At 39.0% G+C, this 17,873-nt stretch overlaps 1 protein-coding gene across 2 annotated transcripts in view; it reads left to right on the top strand.

The window, feature by feature from the left end:
* The window catches only part of LOC128608907 (disintegrin and metalloproteinase domain-containing protein 23), a 30,338-nt gene extending 15,429 nt beyond the window's left edge, over positions 1 to 14,909 (top strand). The window contains exons 11-26 of one of the 2 annotated variants that reach the window (XM_053627081.1): positions 664 to 830; positions 3,808 to 3,892; positions 4,079 to 4,169; positions 4,287 to 4,338; positions 4,751 to 4,850; positions 6,234 to 6,305; positions 6,508 to 6,594; positions 6,745 to 6,825; positions 8,307 to 8,357; positions 8,523 to 8,586; positions 8,920 to 9,025; positions 9,893 to 10,012; positions 10,099 to 10,267; positions 11,264 to 11,375; positions 13,417 to 13,507; positions 14,763 to 14,909. In XM_053627081.1, the coding sequence (XP_053483056.1) occupies positions 664 to 830; positions 3,808 to 3,892; positions 4,079 to 4,169; positions 4,287 to 4,338; positions 4,751 to 4,850; positions 6,234 to 6,305; positions 6,508 to 6,594; positions 6,745 to 6,825; positions 8,307 to 8,357; positions 8,523 to 8,586; positions 8,920 to 9,025; positions 9,893 to 10,012; positions 10,099 to 10,267; positions 11,264 to 11,375; positions 13,417 to 13,507; positions 14,763 to 14,808 (1,494 nt within the window). In that variant the 3' untranslated portion in view covers positions 14,809 to 14,909. The remainder of the gene's footprint in view (positions 1 to 663; positions 831 to 3,807; positions 3,893 to 4,078; positions 4,170 to 4,286; positions 4,339 to 4,750; positions 4,851 to 6,233; positions 6,306 to 6,507; positions 6,595 to 6,744; positions 6,826 to 8,306; positions 8,358 to 8,522; positions 8,587 to 8,919; positions 9,026 to 9,892; positions 10,013 to 10,098; positions 10,268 to 11,263; positions 11,376 to 13,416; positions 13,508 to 14,762) is intronic. The other variant, XM_053627082.1, reaches the window with a different exon arrangement.
* Positions 14,910 to 17,873: the final 2,964 nt, after the last annotated feature.

The raw sequence follows: 17,873 nt of genomic DNA, 5'->3' as shown, positions 1-17,873 counted from the left end.
GAGAACCCGTCATGCTCTTCTGCTATTGTAGACCATCCGCCTCAGTGTTTGATGTCTTGTGCATTCTGAGATGCTTTTCTGCGCACCACAATTGTACAGAGTGGTTATCTGAGTTCCTGTACCCTTTCTGTCAGTTCTAATCAGTTTGGCCTTTCTGAGTTGACCTCTCTCATCAGCAAGGCGTTTCCATATGCAGAACTGTTGCATACTGGATGTTTTCTTTATTACACCATTCTGTATAGACTCTGTTACACAGAGACTGTTGTGCGTGAAAATTCCAGGAGATCAGCAGTTACAGAAATACTGTAATACCCAGCCTGTCTGGCACCAACAATCATGCCACAGACAATCATCACTGAGATAACATTTTTTTCTCCATTCTGATGGTTGATGTGAACATTGATGTGAACACGGCTGCTGGCCAGTATCTGCACTGCTGCCACATGATTGGCTGATAAGATAATTGCATGAATGAGTAGGTGTACAGGTGTTCCTAATAAAGTGTTCAGTGAGTGTATATCTATCTATCTATATATCTATCTATCTATCTCTCTATCTATCTATCTATCTATCTAGTTGTTGCTTGCTCTGTGCCCTAATCCCCCTTTATCATTTCTCATCACTATTTTCCTTTTCACTTAATGGCTTTCTCTCTGTCTTTAGGTCTTTACAGAACAATTGAACACACGTGTGGTCCTGGTTGCTATGGAAATATGGACAGACAAGGACCATATTCCAATCGGAGTGATGCCATTGGACATGCTGCGAGACTTCGCAAAATACCGACAGCAGCACATAAAACAGCATGTAGATGCAGTGCACCTGTTCTCGTGAGTCCTCCGCTCCCCTGTCTTTATTAAAAGGGACTAGTCACACAGTCAAATAATTTCATCTTCAATTGTCCAACCCATTAAATAAAAAAATATATATTTTGTGGCATAGGTTTAGGGATGATGGGCTATTATATTCCAGATACTACAATGTATTACATTTTACACTGCATTAGGGTGGCATGGTCTTTCATATATGGCCATGAAAACCTTTGAACTCCTTACTTCCTGCCTGCTTGAAATTATACTGTCATTCTGTGGTGGCTTTGCGGTTACTGATCGGAGTCGGGAGTTCAAGCCCCAGCACTGCCAAGCTTCCACTGTTGGGCCCTTGAGCAAGGCCCTTAACCCTCTCTGCTCCAGGGTCACTGTATCATGGCTGACCCTGTGCTCTGACCCCAGCTTCATGACATGTTGGGGAATGCGAAGAAAAGAATTTCGCTGTGCATATGTATATGTGACCAATAAAGACTCATTATCATTCTGACACGAGCACATTCCTCAACATCTGGAGTCTCTGAGCACATATGCTTGCATACTCTTGGTTGAGTAGTTTACGATGAACCAAGTACTGTGCTACTTGATATTGAATATTGCTAAGAATGCAGATAATAAAGGTGATCAATCCAAGCTATTACATTCTGTCATTCAGCACAATAGCTCTGGAGAATGTGTTCTCTCATACCTTCTTTGATCTCTATTCACTAATGGACTCGCTAGTCAAAACAGCTCAGCCAAGCCTTTTAAATATGCTGATCATGCTGCCATTATAGGTCTAATTATAGGACATGATGAATCGGCATACCAACAGGAGGTGGCCAGGTGCTGTAACCTGACCTTACAGGACTAATCGTAGACATTCGGAAGCGATAAATAAAAACCAAACAATAATTTAAATTCAACCCAATTAAAATTCCTAGTACCACATGTCAGCAACACCATTAAACAGCAAAATCACCAAAAGCCTTCTCAGACTGAAGAGGTATAGAGTAAAGAAGCAGCTGCTGATAAAAAATCTAGTCAGCAATTATCCAAAGCTTTTTGAAGCTGCATGTCACTGTCTATGCAGACGTATAGTCGATAATCCGTGTACTCTCTGTAAGGACATCCAGAGAAAATCACAAAATGAACCTATGACCCTTCTCACTTAGCACACCTCAAATATTATACTCCTACCTTCTTACAGACAATATTCAATTCATTTACTCCAGCCATAACTGCATTTACAGTCAACTTCAGAATTATTGGCACTCTTAAACCCATAAACTACAGGATGGCTACATCACCATACTGGAAGACACCACTCCCACCTGGATAGAAATGTTTCATTATGCTGTAAAGGTCATGTCCATCAGAATAATTTTGTAATGATTTGTAATGAAGGGGAGGAGTCGATCCAGACCAGCAAGATGTCTCTCATAGTATAACAGAGCCAAATGTATTTCTTTGTACAGTGCTGTGAAAAAGTATTTGCCCCATCCTGATTTCTTCTGATTTTGTGTATATCTTATGCTAAATTGTTTCAGAAATTAAAACAAAGGCAACCTTAGTAAACACAAAATACAGTTTTTAAATGATAATGTTATTTATTGAATCCAGAAATTTATCCAATACCAACTGGGACTGTGTGAAAATATATTTGCCCCCGTAGTTACTAATTCCCCAAATCTATGAAACTGCATAGATAATGAGGTTCAGCTGGACCAGACACAACCAGGCCTGATTACTACAAACTCTGTTCAATCAAATCAACACTTAAATAGAACTTTTTCAACAGCATGAGGTTGGTTACCTCCTGGGTCTTACCCAGTAACACACTATACCAAAATTGAAGAAAAAAAAATCCAGAAATGATGAGGAAGAAGATGATTGAAATACATCAGTTTGGGAAGGGTTACAAAGCTATTTCAAAGGCTCAGGGACTCCAAAGAACCACAGTGAGAGCCATTATCTCCAAACGGAAAAACTTGGCACAGTAGTGAACCTTCCTAGAAGTGGCCGACCTTCCAAAATTCATCCAAGAGCACAGCAACTACCCTTCTAGGAAGTCACAAAAGATCCAAGGAGAACATCAAAGGAACTACAGGCCTCTCTTGCATCAATAAAGGTCACTGTTTGTGACTCCAATATCAGAAAGACACTGGGCAAAAATGGCATCCATGGAAGAGTGGTGAGGTGAAAACCACTGCTAACCCAGAAGAACATTAAGGCTCATCTGAATTTTGCCAAAACACACCTTGATGATCCTCAAACTTTTTGGGAGAATGTTCTGTGGATTGATGAGTCGAAAGTGGAACTATTTGGAAGACAGGGGTCCCGTTACATCTGGCGTGAACCAAACACCGAATTCCACAAAAGGAACATCATACCTACAGTCAAGCATGGTGGTGGAGGTGTGATGGTGCGGGGATGCTTTGCTGCTTCAGGGCCTGGGCAACTTGCAATAATTTAGGGAAACATGAATTCTACTGTTTATCAGAAAATCCTGAAAGATTATTTCCAGTCTTCATTCCATAAGTTGAAACTCTGGTGCACCTGGATTATGCAGCAAGACAATGATCCAAAGCATAGGAGTAAGTCCTAGTTCTAGAAGTAAGTGAAAGTCTGATCTCCAGTTATTGGAAGCATGTGGTTGCAGTTATTGCTGCTTAAGGTGGCACAACTGGATTTTAAGTTTAAGGGGGCAATTAGATTTTCACATTGGTGATAGGTGTTGGATCACCTTTTTTTGCTTCTATAAAATAAATAAATAAAAACTGTATTGTGTGTTTACTCAGGTTGTCTTTGTTTTATGTTGTATTTCATAAAAAAAAATCTATTATTATATATACACTAAAACAGAAAAAATCAGATGCTTTTTCACAGCACTGTATGTAGTCAGACACTGTCATAGACAACTATCATAGACAATCATCAATTGTCATTGAGAAAAATCAGACATTGTCATAAACAAATAGTCTTTTTTGTGTATCTACAGTAATGTGACGTTTCACTACCGTCAGAGCAGCGCTGCATTCTTCGGAGGCATGTGTTCACTCAGCCGTGGGGTTGGAGTGAACGAGGTGAGAACGTCAAACAGGGTTTCAATCATGGTTTAAAACAAAACTACATTTTTGGGCTCTCCTATATATGAATGGTAGTAGAGTGCAGCAATTCAGTGCAGTAATCATAATTGTGTATGCAACAGGTGTGATTATAAAGTATGTAATATGATGACGTTTTCTTGTATGTTTATGTATAATGTGTAGTATGGATCTGCATGGACTGTGGCTGTCTCACTGTCCCAGAGTCTGGCTCAGAACTTAGGCATTCAATGGGATCCTGCATACAGCAAGAATAGTATGTTCACACATATAAAGATAAAAGTTATAAAACCATACTTTGTAGATTTTTACTTAGTCATATTTCATATTAAGGTTCTACCACTGTGTGTATTGCATGTGCTTTCTGTCTCAGAGGAGTGTGGCTGTGTTGACTCATGGGTGGGTTGCATCATGGAGGACACAGGGTGAGAGTTTTATCTACCACTGCACCCATACATACACATATTTTCACACCTGGGGTTATAATGACAGGGTATGGTGTCAAAGGGGCTTCATAAACACCATTGTTGTTATTTAGATACATCATAATTATTTAGATATGCCACAACGTGTTTATCCTTTTTCCCAAATGCATAATTGCCTGTGGGTATTTTGTGATGACAGGGTTTGATTGTTTAACCAGGTGGTTCAGAGACCATCAGCATGTTTAGCATCAGGAAGTAGGTGTCAAAGCATGATAAATCTCACAGTGCTAACAGTTTTAACAGCTCTGATAATGATGTGCTACACTCTAAACAATATCTCTCAGACAATTTCAATTTTGCCTTATTTCCTTTTTGGTGCTGGCTCTCAATCTCCCGCTCTCCTCTGTTGTAGAGTGCAGCACCCACGAAGGTTTTCTAAGTGTAGTATTTCAGACTATAAAGAGTTCCTTCTGAAAGGTGGAGGTTCGTGCCTATTCAATAGGCCCAACAAGGTAAGAGGCATTCACTCAGCCTGCTGCTTTCAGTGTATCTTCATTCCAACTGTAATGATTGTATGCATGAGAAGTTTTACCACAGCTAACCAAGTAAATATTTTTTGTATACATAAAGAGCTATCATGCTTTATAAAACTGGTATTACACACATCATCACAGGTATCACAATACATTAATAGGCAGTGAATCACATGCTTCGCCAACAGTAGCCGTCCAGAGTTGTGAACAAAACAGAGGTTTTGGCTATATTGTAGCTGTAGGTTATGTACTACATACACTTATATATTTGCACATATTGTGTATATATACACTTCCAAAGGGAAATGGAAAACCCAAAACAGCCATCATTAATCTTCAAACTTATATTTCATGGATTTCAGCATATAGCTTTACACGAAGCATAGCACCACATTTTATACAATCTATGTGTTGGGCGGAGCAGTGTGTGTGTTGGGAAGCATTGTGGCCAGCTCACAGCTCTAGGGTTCTTTCCCAGTTCAATACTGAATTTGGTTTAACCTCTGGTTACTGTATATATGGGGTTTTTCATGTTCTCTGTGTCTGTGTGGATTTTCTATGGGTTCTCCTGTATCTTCCAACATAGGTGTATTGGCGACGCTAAATTGTGTGAATAGACTGGTGATTGAGTGATGAGTCATTCAGGATGTATTCCCAGTGATCCCATGGCTAGGATCCATCAAGACCCTGACCAGGAACAAGCGCTTTCTGAAAAAATAAATCAAGATGATTGTGTGCCACCCAACAACATTCACTTCTTATTTGCATCAAGTTGAGAAATTCTCAGCTTTTTTTCCTCTCTCACTGCCTGCTTGCTTCCTCATTTCTCTGAGCATGATAGGAAATGATTTGGAAGTGGGAAGTCACTGTGCAGAAAAACAAATGCATCATCAGTAGTGCTGTATTTAAAGTGATCAGATGAAGAGGAAAGCAATAGATTATGATGCCCAGGCTGAGTGCTTACATTTCTGTTTGGAAACATTCTAATTATACTGCACGACTTTCTCTGATATTAAGCTGGCATGCACATTATATTAACTCTGTAACAATCATGGCAGCATGCCATTTAGAGAACTAAGTATGTGTGCTCATCTCATAACATAAATAAGACACTGGACATAAAACACAGTGAGGCCTTGACCGTCTCCCAAATCACCCTCTAAACAATACCCCAACCTGCTATAAACAAATTTTTCCCAAAATTTTAAGGATTATGAAATATTTTGAAACATCAAAAGACGTGAGCTTCGGAATAAAAGCGCAGAATTCTGAAGAAATGAGCAGATCTTTACAACTGAATGTTCTGCATTGCTTCTTCATCGCTACATGACGTTGTAATATCTGGATTTTTTTCCTGTGCAGCTTTTTGAGCCGACTGAGTGTGGGAATGGCTACGTGGAGGTGGGAGAGGAGTGTGACTGCGGTGTAAGAGCTGTGAGTCACTGCTTTGCCATTGTGGTGAAAAAATGTATATATTGCTTTTTCAGGTAAAAGTGAGTGTTATAATGTTATCCAGATATGAAGCTGTTTATTTACTGCCTGTAGTGGAAATATTTTGATAAATAGAGGTGGTTCATTTTTGAACACTGTTTTGATGATAGTCTTGCTCCTCTTTTCTTTTTTGTGTGTATTGTAGGGATGCTATAAGGAATGCTGCAAAAAGTGTTCTTTGTCAAATGGAGCACACTGTAGTGATGGGCCTTGCTGCAACAGCACCTGCCTGGTGAGTGTGTTTAACAACAGATTCGTGTAATCATATGAGTCTTTTGTCTGGATGTTGAAAAGAACATTTTGATAAATAGGATGCTTTTTTGGTAACAATCTTATTTATCTTGTATTCTCTCTCTGCATTTTCCTTCCTGTTCTCTTACAGTTTTACCCAAGAGGCTTCAGTTGTCGCTATGCAGTGAATGACTGTGATATTTCAGAGACCTGCTCAGGAGACTCTGGACAGGTTAGAGACAGCCTGTCACATTCAGTGAGGGCTTCTTTTGTACCCTTTAAGTACCCGGTTCTAGTGGTACCTACTAAGAATATTAACATCCACAAAATTCAATAACAAAAAATATAGCTGCAAGCAGCAATGGCGGATTCCTCCTCAAGATTGCGGACCATTTCAAAATTGACATGGTAGAGAAATGTATCCCACAGATGCAACATTTCATCCCATTTGGATCAATGGCAGACTTTAATAAGTTCATTTTGTCTGTCCTCTGCTCACATGTTTCTGAGTGAGCATAGACAGGCTTGAATGACCACTCAGGCGAAAAGTAAATTCGATGCTTTTTACTTTGTTCCATAAGTGCCATCATGTAATTTCTCTTGACAATTTTCTCTTACATTTATTGTGAAACTGAAAAGAAATACAAAAACGCTTATTTAACATACATTAGTCAGTGAATACCATTCAGTTTACAATGCAGTCTTTTAAACTATATGCACGAAAGTGTACTTTGGCTCGATCCAAGACAAACAGTCCCATCTAGCAGACAATAAAGATATTGTTAAACATAACATAACAGATATTATTTCTTTTAATGTTATTGTTTTTGGAGATATGAGGTTGCCATCGCACATGCTAACATACTGTAGTGTGGCACACTTTGTGTGTGTGGCACAGATCAAGTCCATAGGTTAATGTTACATTGATTTATGGACACAAGAAATATGTGCAACGGTTGTCAATTCACCAATATGTAAACAGTTCGGGCAATTTTTATTTGATTCCTTATAGCTTATCACCCTATAGAAAGACATGTACCACAGTTCAGGTCAATCGGACCTACAGTTCATGAGGAGAAGATTTTTGTAGTTTTGGACAAATTATCAATGTACTGGAAAATCTATCATGACAGACTTTATGGGTACCAATGGCTATTTTGTTCACCATGAGAAATAATTTTCAGATGTTTTGGACTTATGGGGTAGAGGGACAATCACGTAGACTTTGTGCGTGGTCTGTAGTGCCACCTATGGGCTCATGTGGGCCATTTGTGGTGTGGGAGTTACTCGTGGCCTTTAGTATCAACGTGCCAAATTTCAAAACTTTTTACCATTCAGATTTTGAATTATTGTGAACTTTAGGTAGATAAGGAGAATAATAAGAAGAAGGAGAAAAAGAAGAATACTAACGATAACAATAGGTTTCCTCCTGATGGAGGAATCCTAAATAAGATTTTAATGCTGATTTTACTGCGTAGATGACAGTAATATTGACCTTTTCAACTGCCAACACTCAACACTTCCAACATGCTGCACAACACTAAACCCAATAGGAACACTGTAAGACAGTTAATACACTTTACATATGCACATGCAGGACAGAGTGCTAATCTTCCACCACCATCAATATGGCTTGCTCACATTTCAGTTCAGTTTTATTTTTTAAGTCAGCAAACTACATTCACTGAAGCTGATATGTCTTTCTCTCTGCAGTGCCCTCCTAACCTCCACAAACAGGATGGCTCATTATGCCATCTTGACCAGGTATCATGAGCTATAGAATGTAAAAAAATTCTTATTATAATTAATGACTTTAAATATTTATAAGCATGTTCTGTATGATTTATTGATGAATAAATTTATGGCTCTTAATAAACAAAGCATTATAGGCTCTATTTTAAATTGTGGGGTTTTTTTTAATCCACACAGGGACGCTGCTATAGTGGAGAGTGTAAGACCAGAGAAAACCAATGCAAATATGTGTGGGGTCCAAGTGAGTTAAGTGTTTAAAATAATTCATAGATCTTCATTTTTAACTTCATGTATATTGCATTTCAGTGTCCTGCATAATACAGAAAGTGCACAGCTATTCCCTTAAAACACAACAGATGCTAAATCTTAATAATTTATACACTTAACGGATAAATACATTTATAACAATACAATATCCTTTTCCAAACTTTCTTCTTCCATATAACATACACAAACACACTCTCTCTCTCTCTCTCTCTCTATCTCTCTCTCTCTCTCTCTCTCTCTCTCTCTCTCTTTCTTTCTCTCTCTCTGTCTCTATCCCCCATTCCGTATGATTTCTATATCTGGGTAGAATCTGGGGGGTCAGAGAAGTTCTGCTATGAGAAGTTGAACACAGAAGGATCTGAGAAAGGGAACTGTGGGGAAGATGGAGAGAAATGGATCCAATGTGGAAAGCAGTAAGTGACTTCTCTCTTTACACTTTTAATGGCAAACATGTCTTAGTGGAAAAGGGTGCACAGTCTACCTAGTCTTGGGAAACCTGATCTATAATGTTTGTATTTATAATGTATTTTTGTACTGTATGTCATTAAAATGTCTGGTGTTCTCGCTGAGCCATATGCAGAGTTGGCAACGTAAGTGCATAACTTTATCCATAAAAACGTGGTGCTCGAGATGAACACTGTCTTTGATTAAGATGCTGTCTTTTTGTGGACTTTAAAAGAATAATATATGTCATTAATTAATAATGTCACATTTATGTAATTAATGTTGGCCTAAAACTGTATTCCATAGTTGTTCGTTTTTTGTGTATTTACAGCCCAAAATATATATAGATTTCGGTGTGACATACTGTAGTTGCTGATTAGCACGTTCGCCTCACGCCTCCAGGGTCGGGAGTTCGATTCCCACTGTGACCTTGTGTGTGCGGAGTTTGCATGTTCTCCCCGTGCTGCAGGGGTTTCCTCCGGGTACTCCGGTTTCCTCCCCCAGTCCAAAGACATGCATGGTAGGCTGATTGGCGTGTCCAAAGTGTCTGTAGTGTATGAATGGGTGTGTGAGTGTGTATGTGATTGTGCCCTGCGATGGATTGGCACCCTGTCCAGGGTGTACCCTGCCTTGTGCCCGATGCTCCCTGGGATAGGCTCTAGGTTTCCCCGTGACCCTGAAGGAAGGATAAGTGGTATAGAAGATGGATGGATGGATGGATATTGTGGTTGCATCAAAGATGAGGTGTATTGGTGCTGATGTAATCTGCATTCGCTACATTGGCTGTATTTATTATGTCTGTATCCTGTAGTCATTGTGCATCTCTCTACTTACAGCGATGTGTTCTGTGGGTATCTGCTGTGCACTAATGTTGGGCCAATACCCCGCATCGGAAGAATAAAGGGAGAGATCACGCCCATATCCTTTAACCACCAGGGCCGACTGATTGAATGCAGGTGAGAGGAACATGCATCAAGGCTTGACCCTCAGCCTTACTGGATGAACTGGATGATTGAATTTGCTCCATTGTTTTGCATTTCAGTGGCGGTCATGTGTTATTGGATGATGACACTGATCTGGGTTACGTGGAGGATGGGATGCCATGTGGGCCATCCATGATGTGCCTTGACCGTAAATGTCTGCCCATCCAATTCTTCAACATGAGTGCCTGTCCTACCGGGCCCAACGGCCGCATCTGCTCAAACCATGGGGTAAGCACTCGTGGTATCTATCCAGCAAATGAAGCTCACTGATGTACAGTACTGTGCAGAAGTATCAGCACCCTATTTTATGTACAAATTTTGTTATACAGTGGTGCTTGAAAGTTTGCGAATTTTCTATATATCTGAATAAATATGATCCAAATCATCATCAGATTTTCACAAAAGTGCTAAAAGTAGACAAACGAGACAAAAATATTTTACATGGTCATTTGTTTATTGAGGAAAATGGTCCAATATTACATATCTGTGAGTGGCAAAAGTATGTGACTTTAGCAGAAAATTTGAATGTGAAATTAGAGTCAAGTGTTTTCAATCACTGGGATGATGATCAGGTGTGAGTGAGCACCCTGTTTTATTTAAAGAACAGGGATCTACCAAAGTCTGATCTTCACAACACATGTTTGTGGAAGTGTATCATGGCATGAACAAAAGATATTTCTGAGGACCTCAGAAAAAGAGTTGTTGATGCTCATCAGGCTGGAAAAGGTTACAAAACCATCTCTAAATAGTTTGGACTCCACCAATCCACAGTCAGACAGATTTGTGCAAATGGAGGAAATTCAAGACCATTCTTACCCTCCCCAGGAGTGGGGACCAACAAAGATCACTCCAAATTTGGTTTAAATGAGAAGCGTTATGTTTGGAGAAAGGAAAACACTGCATTCCAACATAAGAACCTTATGCCATCTGTGAAACATGGTGGTGGTAGTATCATGGTTTGGGTCTGGATGACCTGCCATCATTGATGGAACAATGAATTTTGAATTATATCAGTGAATTCTACAGGAAAATGTCAGGACATCTGTCCATAAACTGAATCTTCAGAGAAAGTGGGGCATGCAGCAAGACAACAACCCAAAACACACAAGTCATTCTACCAAAGAATGGTTAAAAAATAATAAAGTTAGTAAATATACAATATTAGTAAATATCAGAAAACTTGATTAAATTAAAACCTCTGCCCATTGCCTATATGGCTGACAGGTTTGCAATAATGAGGCGACATGTACGTGTGATGTGACATGGGCGGGGACTGACTGCAGCATACCCGACCCTCCTAAACAGCCCGCTTCCAATGAAGACGAAGAACCACGGGGTTTGTCATTTTGTCATTATTTCTCACTTATTCATACACATATACACACACAAACAATCTACTGTCTCAAACTTTCCAAACCCACATCTGCTTTCAAGTTTTATTTGTAAATTGAGTTGATGGCCCATAAATATAGAGCACTCTTTAAGCAATCCTCACAGATAAAGCTGTTGTGGAAGAGCAGCAGCATGGTTAGTAATGGTGCTCCCTCTCTTTCATGCACAGCAAATGTGGCCACTAACAGGCTGATAGGGGCTCTAGCAGGGACTGTTCTGGCCCTGGGGGTTCTGTTTGGAGGAACTGGGTGGGGACTTGAGTAAGCAATTTTTTCCATGGTGCTGCTGCCCTGTGTGTGACAGTGCAGTGACCTGCCTATGCTGGTGTGTGACTGTGTTTGTGTATATGTGTAGTGGCTGTAGTATGTAGCTTGTAACCATGGTGATGTGAGTGTTTTTCCTAAGTCTGTGTGGTATCCTGTGATTGATTGTAAGAACCTCTTTCCAACTATCCTGTCCCATTTTTGTCATTTGACTGTTGCTATACATCTCCTGCTGTTTGAGAGCATAGATACTGGCATTCATATCAGTAAAATCTAATCTCTCAGGTTTTTGTGACTCAACTCATCAGGCATTGCATGGGGTTGTGTTAATTTAGGGTTCAGAAACACTAAGGTAATCAACTGAGCTACCACATGTGGACTAGACAGTATAAGCTCATTAACCAAAAACCGATCAGTAACAGATTTGCACTACTGTACTATACGCGGATGTCTAAATGAAAAGCAATTAATCTGTTAGATTACAAATATAGTTGTGATCTATCATCGCCTTAAAGCCATGTCTGAGGCCTCTTCATTGCACTGTCTCACCTTTTTCCCATGAGCTGGTGCACTTCTGGCATTAAGTCCTGCTATGGGTATTGTTTGGATTACTGCATTAGCATCAGTAGTTACATATTGCAGTGGCTTTGCTACAAAATGGGTGGGAACTGAACAAATCTTTACATTTACATTATACTCACTTGACACTTTTATACAAAGCAACTTACATTTGAGACAGGACACAACTGAGAAGTTGAGGGAATAAGGGTCTTGCTCAAGGGCCAAGTCTTCCAAAATGTCTCACCAGGAAAAATCCTGGAGTTCTTATTGAATATTAAAGTGACCTAATATAGCTGCTGTTGTCGAAGCTGCTGAAATGTTGTAAGATTTTATTGTTGTAATGCTGTACGAATTACTGGAATGCCCTGCTTTACCTACCTTGATCTTGCAATGAAAACAGCCACTGATGCTGGCATGGGATTAAAAGAACAATGAATAAATAAATAAACTTGCTCAAGGGCCCAACAGTGGCAGTTTGGCCATACTGGGTTTTGAACTTGCAACCAGCAGCCCATAGCCTTAACCACTGAGCCATCATATCCCTGTTGAGATACCACTGCCCTCTTACAACAAGCAATTTAATATTCAACAATAAACAAAAAAGTATGGTTCTCAAAACATGTTTACGGCGACTTTAATTTCTCTACCAGTAGGTACTAGCATTTTATTTATACACACATACATTTTGCCTATGTAATGTTTAAGTGATGACATCATCACAGTTTTTATGGTGGCATGCTACATGGTAAAAAAAAAAATTATTTGCATAGATAATCTGAGGTTACTGGGAAATAAATTTCCACCTGCTGCTATCATTTCGGAATGTGATATTCGTATCACAAATAACTAACTGTGTACAAATGAAGTTTTCTTTGGAAATGTTTATACATTTATTAGTAGGTCTTTTCTATATCGCTATAAGTGCAAATTAAATATAATTAGAATTCAATGCTTATTTAAGAACAGCAGTAGAACTGCTTAGCTAGGCAGATGTAGATATTTTTGTACAAAGAGGTTAACCTGCTTGAAGAAACAAGCGTGATTGTGTCTTGCAACTTTAAACTTTTTATAACAATATTAATTAACAGCAGTTGAACTTAATAGTTTGAGTTTTAGTCAAATTAAAAATATATATTTTCCCATGCTGCCCCTCCGCAACAGGACCTAGTGCCACCAACCTGATCATTGGCTCCATCGCTGGAGCCATCCTGGTGGCAGCCATAGTGCTGGGAGGGACAGGCTGGGGCTTTAAGTAAGGACTGGCCTGCTTGTGTTTATCTTGCAGATTACAACATCAATATGTCGTACACACTCCAGGAGTTGGGCTTCTGCTATAGACAACAAAACAGTCTGAATTTGAAACCGTAATCTATCTCAGAGAAATTTCCTGTTATTTCTAATAGTTCTGTATTAGGAGAGTTAACATTTAAACTGTGGCAGAACCTCAAATGAACTGGAAATGTGTGGTTAAAAGCTTGCCATGCATGCTAAATATAAAACTTCAGTTGAGATACATGCAGGCTTCTCTACCTGGGCACTGATGTTAAAATACAGGCTTGAAGTATTTGATACAAACCTTTGCGGCACCTGAAGTTTTAGTAATCATATGATATTTAAAGCATATTTTGTTATTATGACTGAACTGTCCATGATCATTTGCCACTGACCTCCTCCAGTGTTGGGTGTGAGGTTCACTGAGCATTTCATTGTGCACTTTAGCTAGAGACTTGTTAATGATATGTGCCGATACTACTGCAAGGACCTGGCATGGTATGGCCGAGGTCAGAAAAGATGGCAGATCATGTCACTTCTTCTTCCTCTTTCTCCTTGTGAAGTAGCAAAGGAAATGCATCATTGTGCCTTCATCATTGGGTTGAAAGTCATTGTATTGTTCTAGACATCATTTTGAGGCATGGTCCCTTTCAGCATCCATATGAATGCCTTTCTCCCCAAATCTTCCTTCTCACCAATTTTTTGGACATCATGAAAATACACTATTGCTTCTTGTGAAAATATTGTAATATGTATAATGACTTTTGCAGAGGACTATTGCACAGTTTAGTGATTAAGCTCAACACTATGTAATATAAGCACTTGGACAAAAATTATTAACTTGGCTATAATTAAGACCTTCCATTGCCTTAATCTCCAGTGCCAGTCCTCTCAAGTCAGGATTCCATGTGTGTCCTAAGATCTGTCCTGTTCATTTTAGTCCACTCATCCACTGACTGGTACAAATCTCAATTTAAGCACTGTGCATGCTTCAACATATAGGACTGCAAATGCATGATTTTGTCCACCTCCCAAATCCAGGTGTAAATTTACAGTTTGCATGTAGCTGTCAAAAGAAAAGTGGGTCAAGAACTGAACGGTGTTTTTGTCATGTTGAACACTATTAAGTATATTATTGTACGAAACTCATTGTGCATTGTATGAAACTCAAGTTTTAACCATCGTATCTAACCCAAGTATTTTTGTCTCTTGTTCTCTATCATCTGAATGGCAAGAAACGTCAAAAAGCGAAGGTATGATCCAAACGCATCCGCCATCTAGTGGAGAAAATGGATGGTGATCCTCCAAAGCTTCTTAAGTAATCTACAGCTGGACTACAATTTTTGCTGCTCTTTCTGACATTAGTTATAAATATAATATAATAATAATAAAATATGATATACAGTAGATAACAAAACCACATATTAGTTGTGTAGAAATGCAGCTTCTCAGCTCTGCCCTCTTTCACATCCCAAGCTCACTGAGATGGTTTAATTGCCAGGTTTCATCTTTCATAACGACCAATCCCACTTTCATCATCTTATCACAGAGCACCAGCTACTCTGACACCTTGGACAAAGGGCTGCATGGCTACCTATGCTTACTGATACTTGACAGAAAAGAGCAGTAAACCCTCTGAAAGGGAAAGGAGAAAATGCCCTTTCACACCTATAGGAGAACAGATATGCCATTGCTCTGGTACTACATCAGTGTGAGGTAGGGTGAGTTCCGCTCAGTGAACTGCAGTTACTCTGGGACAGATTGTACATCGCCACAGACTGCGACTTCCTCAGTGGTTTATTACATCAAGTTGAACCCAGCTGCATATAGGCCTTAACGTATTACACATATCACATAGAGACATGGAGTAGACTGGACTCTACTGCTGCACAGACAGAGAATGAGTTAAGGTGCTGATCTGTAAGATGATTTTACACTGACTGTTTCAGCATTATGTTTTGCTTTTAATAGAGCATGTTATAGAGTAGGCATAGTTTGAAACAGTCATAAATCAAATTTGCTCCTTCACGTTCAACACAAATATATAACTGTAGTTTTAAATCTCAGATTCAGAGGTGTTGTATACAAATATATATCAGGTGAGGGATTGCTGAGGGAATCAAACTGGATAAGCCAGTACGATACTTCTTGCAGTTGTTGAGTTTGATCCTGACAGTGACTTAAAGCCAAAGAAATATTTGCAGGCTTTTGGGTGCCTAAAGGAGAACTCTTTTCTCCTCGTAATATGTCGGATTAGACACGGAGGAGGTTTCCAATTAAACACAAAAAGAAATCCCTGACAGTTTGCCATATCGCATTCTGGGGAGGTGTCAAGTAACAGTAAGTCAAAAAAGTGACTTACATACAGTATAAACTTGAAGATGTTTCAACGCTCATCCATTTCTGAACCAATTCAGTTGGTCTAAACTGCTGAAGCCATCATGAGTACTTCTTCAAAATGACACTGCAGGTCCTGTCAATTTGACTTGCTGGTGCTAAACTATTTGGTGCCCTGGAAGACTGAAAACCTTCATCCTGGGGTAATGTGTAATTACATATACATGTTTAATTTTGACCTTAGATGAGGTCTTGTACCAATTTCGTGGCACTTCATTTAGCTCTCTTTGCTAAGCCTGTAGGGTGCAATTGCTTTGTTGCATGCATTCACAATAGTTGACTTACTACTATATAAAGAAGTCCCCAAACCAATAAGAAACTTATACCACAGAAGGATACGTGTGCATGTCAGCTACAGAACATCTAACTTTTATTTACTATGCAAAAAAGAAAAAAAATATTGCACAAACTCAGAGTTGTTGGATGTGATAATAAGTTCAATGCCATTATATACAAAACCAGGATTGCCAGTAAGGTCATCTTATTCTTCTTTTTTTTTATATTAGCCAAACTATTAAATGTATTGTTGCACTTCATACTAAAGAAGAATTGTTGACAGAATTCATGTAGGTATTGAATGAATGTATTTTAATTTTATGGGAGCGAATGTATTGTGTCGGGTTTTGAATAAATCTGGTAATTATTTCCTTGTCTGATATTTCAGGTGAGGTTTTAAGGTCTCACTTTTTAAAAATGTAATGCTTTATTTTTCATTAAATACTGACTAGTCCTCTGTTGTGAGCAGAGGACAAACACACTTAACGCCTTTATTCACAGTACATGTACAGAAGTTCAATCAAATAAAAAACATAATGATCAATAAACTGAAAATGTTTTACATTTCAAGCAGATCTGATTCTAATTATTTTGTTTGCACAGTGTTTTCCTTTGCATTGCTAAGTTTACTTTTTACTAGAAAACCTTTGTGTAAATGCATACAGACACCAAGGCCAGTCTACAAACAAGTGGCTACAGAAATGCTCTATGAACTTACAGTAGGCTACAGTTTAAAGGCTACTTACAGTTAGGCTGCAATTCTTGCTGAAAAGGAAAAGGAAGTTTTTTCCTTTAAAAAACTGTAATGGAATAGGATTTCAGCTGTTGTACATTTCATAAGCTCTGACTGTCTATACCAGAGGAGCTTGAGTCCAACTGATGACCAAATTTATTAGGAGCAAAGAAATTACCAAATTTGGCTAGAACCATGCTCACCACTAGAGCCGAGTGTTTCTGGAGTACACTCTCAGAAATAAAGTTACCAAAGCATAATTTTCATTTGCTGAGGTACCATCAAGTTGACATGTTTTGTACCTTTAGTATACACAGAGAATATAAAATCTACACACCCCTACTAAAATTGTAGGTTTCTGTGATGCAAAAAAAAAATTTGATCAAGATAAATCATGTCAGATCTTTTTCCACCTATATTGTGATATAGCAACCAACTTTCACCACGGAGAGGTGTGCAATTGCAGTTAAAGCTTTTTATTAAAGAGAGACAAGGAAGATAAATCCATATTGTGTAGCATAAACGTAGTCAAAAATGGGCAAATGCTCAGGCGAACGGCAAACAGGATAAACTAGGTGAAACAAGAATCAAAAATGTGAGGACAAAACAGGATCAAAACCATGAAACGAGAACCACGACGATAATAGGCTAGGTATGGGTCTGGTGGAAAACACAGAACACACAGTACTTTGCATCGAACAAAGATACACGAGAGGTTTAAATACTAATGAAGTATACATGAGGCAGACAACCAATAACAAGACAGGGGCAAAGTCAAGACATAAACCTTAACAAAAACACACGTGTCGAAGGTAAACAAAGTCAATGTCTACAAACTTGAAGTGCGTGGTGTCATGGTACAGGCTGTTGAGCCCGCTTCTTGCTCCCGCGGTCAGTGCGATGGGAAATCCGTGACACCAACAAAATTCAAGTGAAAATC

The sequence above is a fragment of the Ictalurus furcatus genome, chromosome 6 (assembly GCF_023375685.1).
Source record: "Ictalurus furcatus strain D&B chromosome 6, Billie_1.0, whole genome shotgun sequence".
NCBI classification, from domain to species: domain Eukaryota; kingdom Metazoa; phylum Chordata; class Actinopteri; order Siluriformes; family Ictaluridae; genus Ictalurus; species Ictalurus furcatus.
This window is presented reverse-complemented; position numbering and strand designations above follow the sequence as displayed.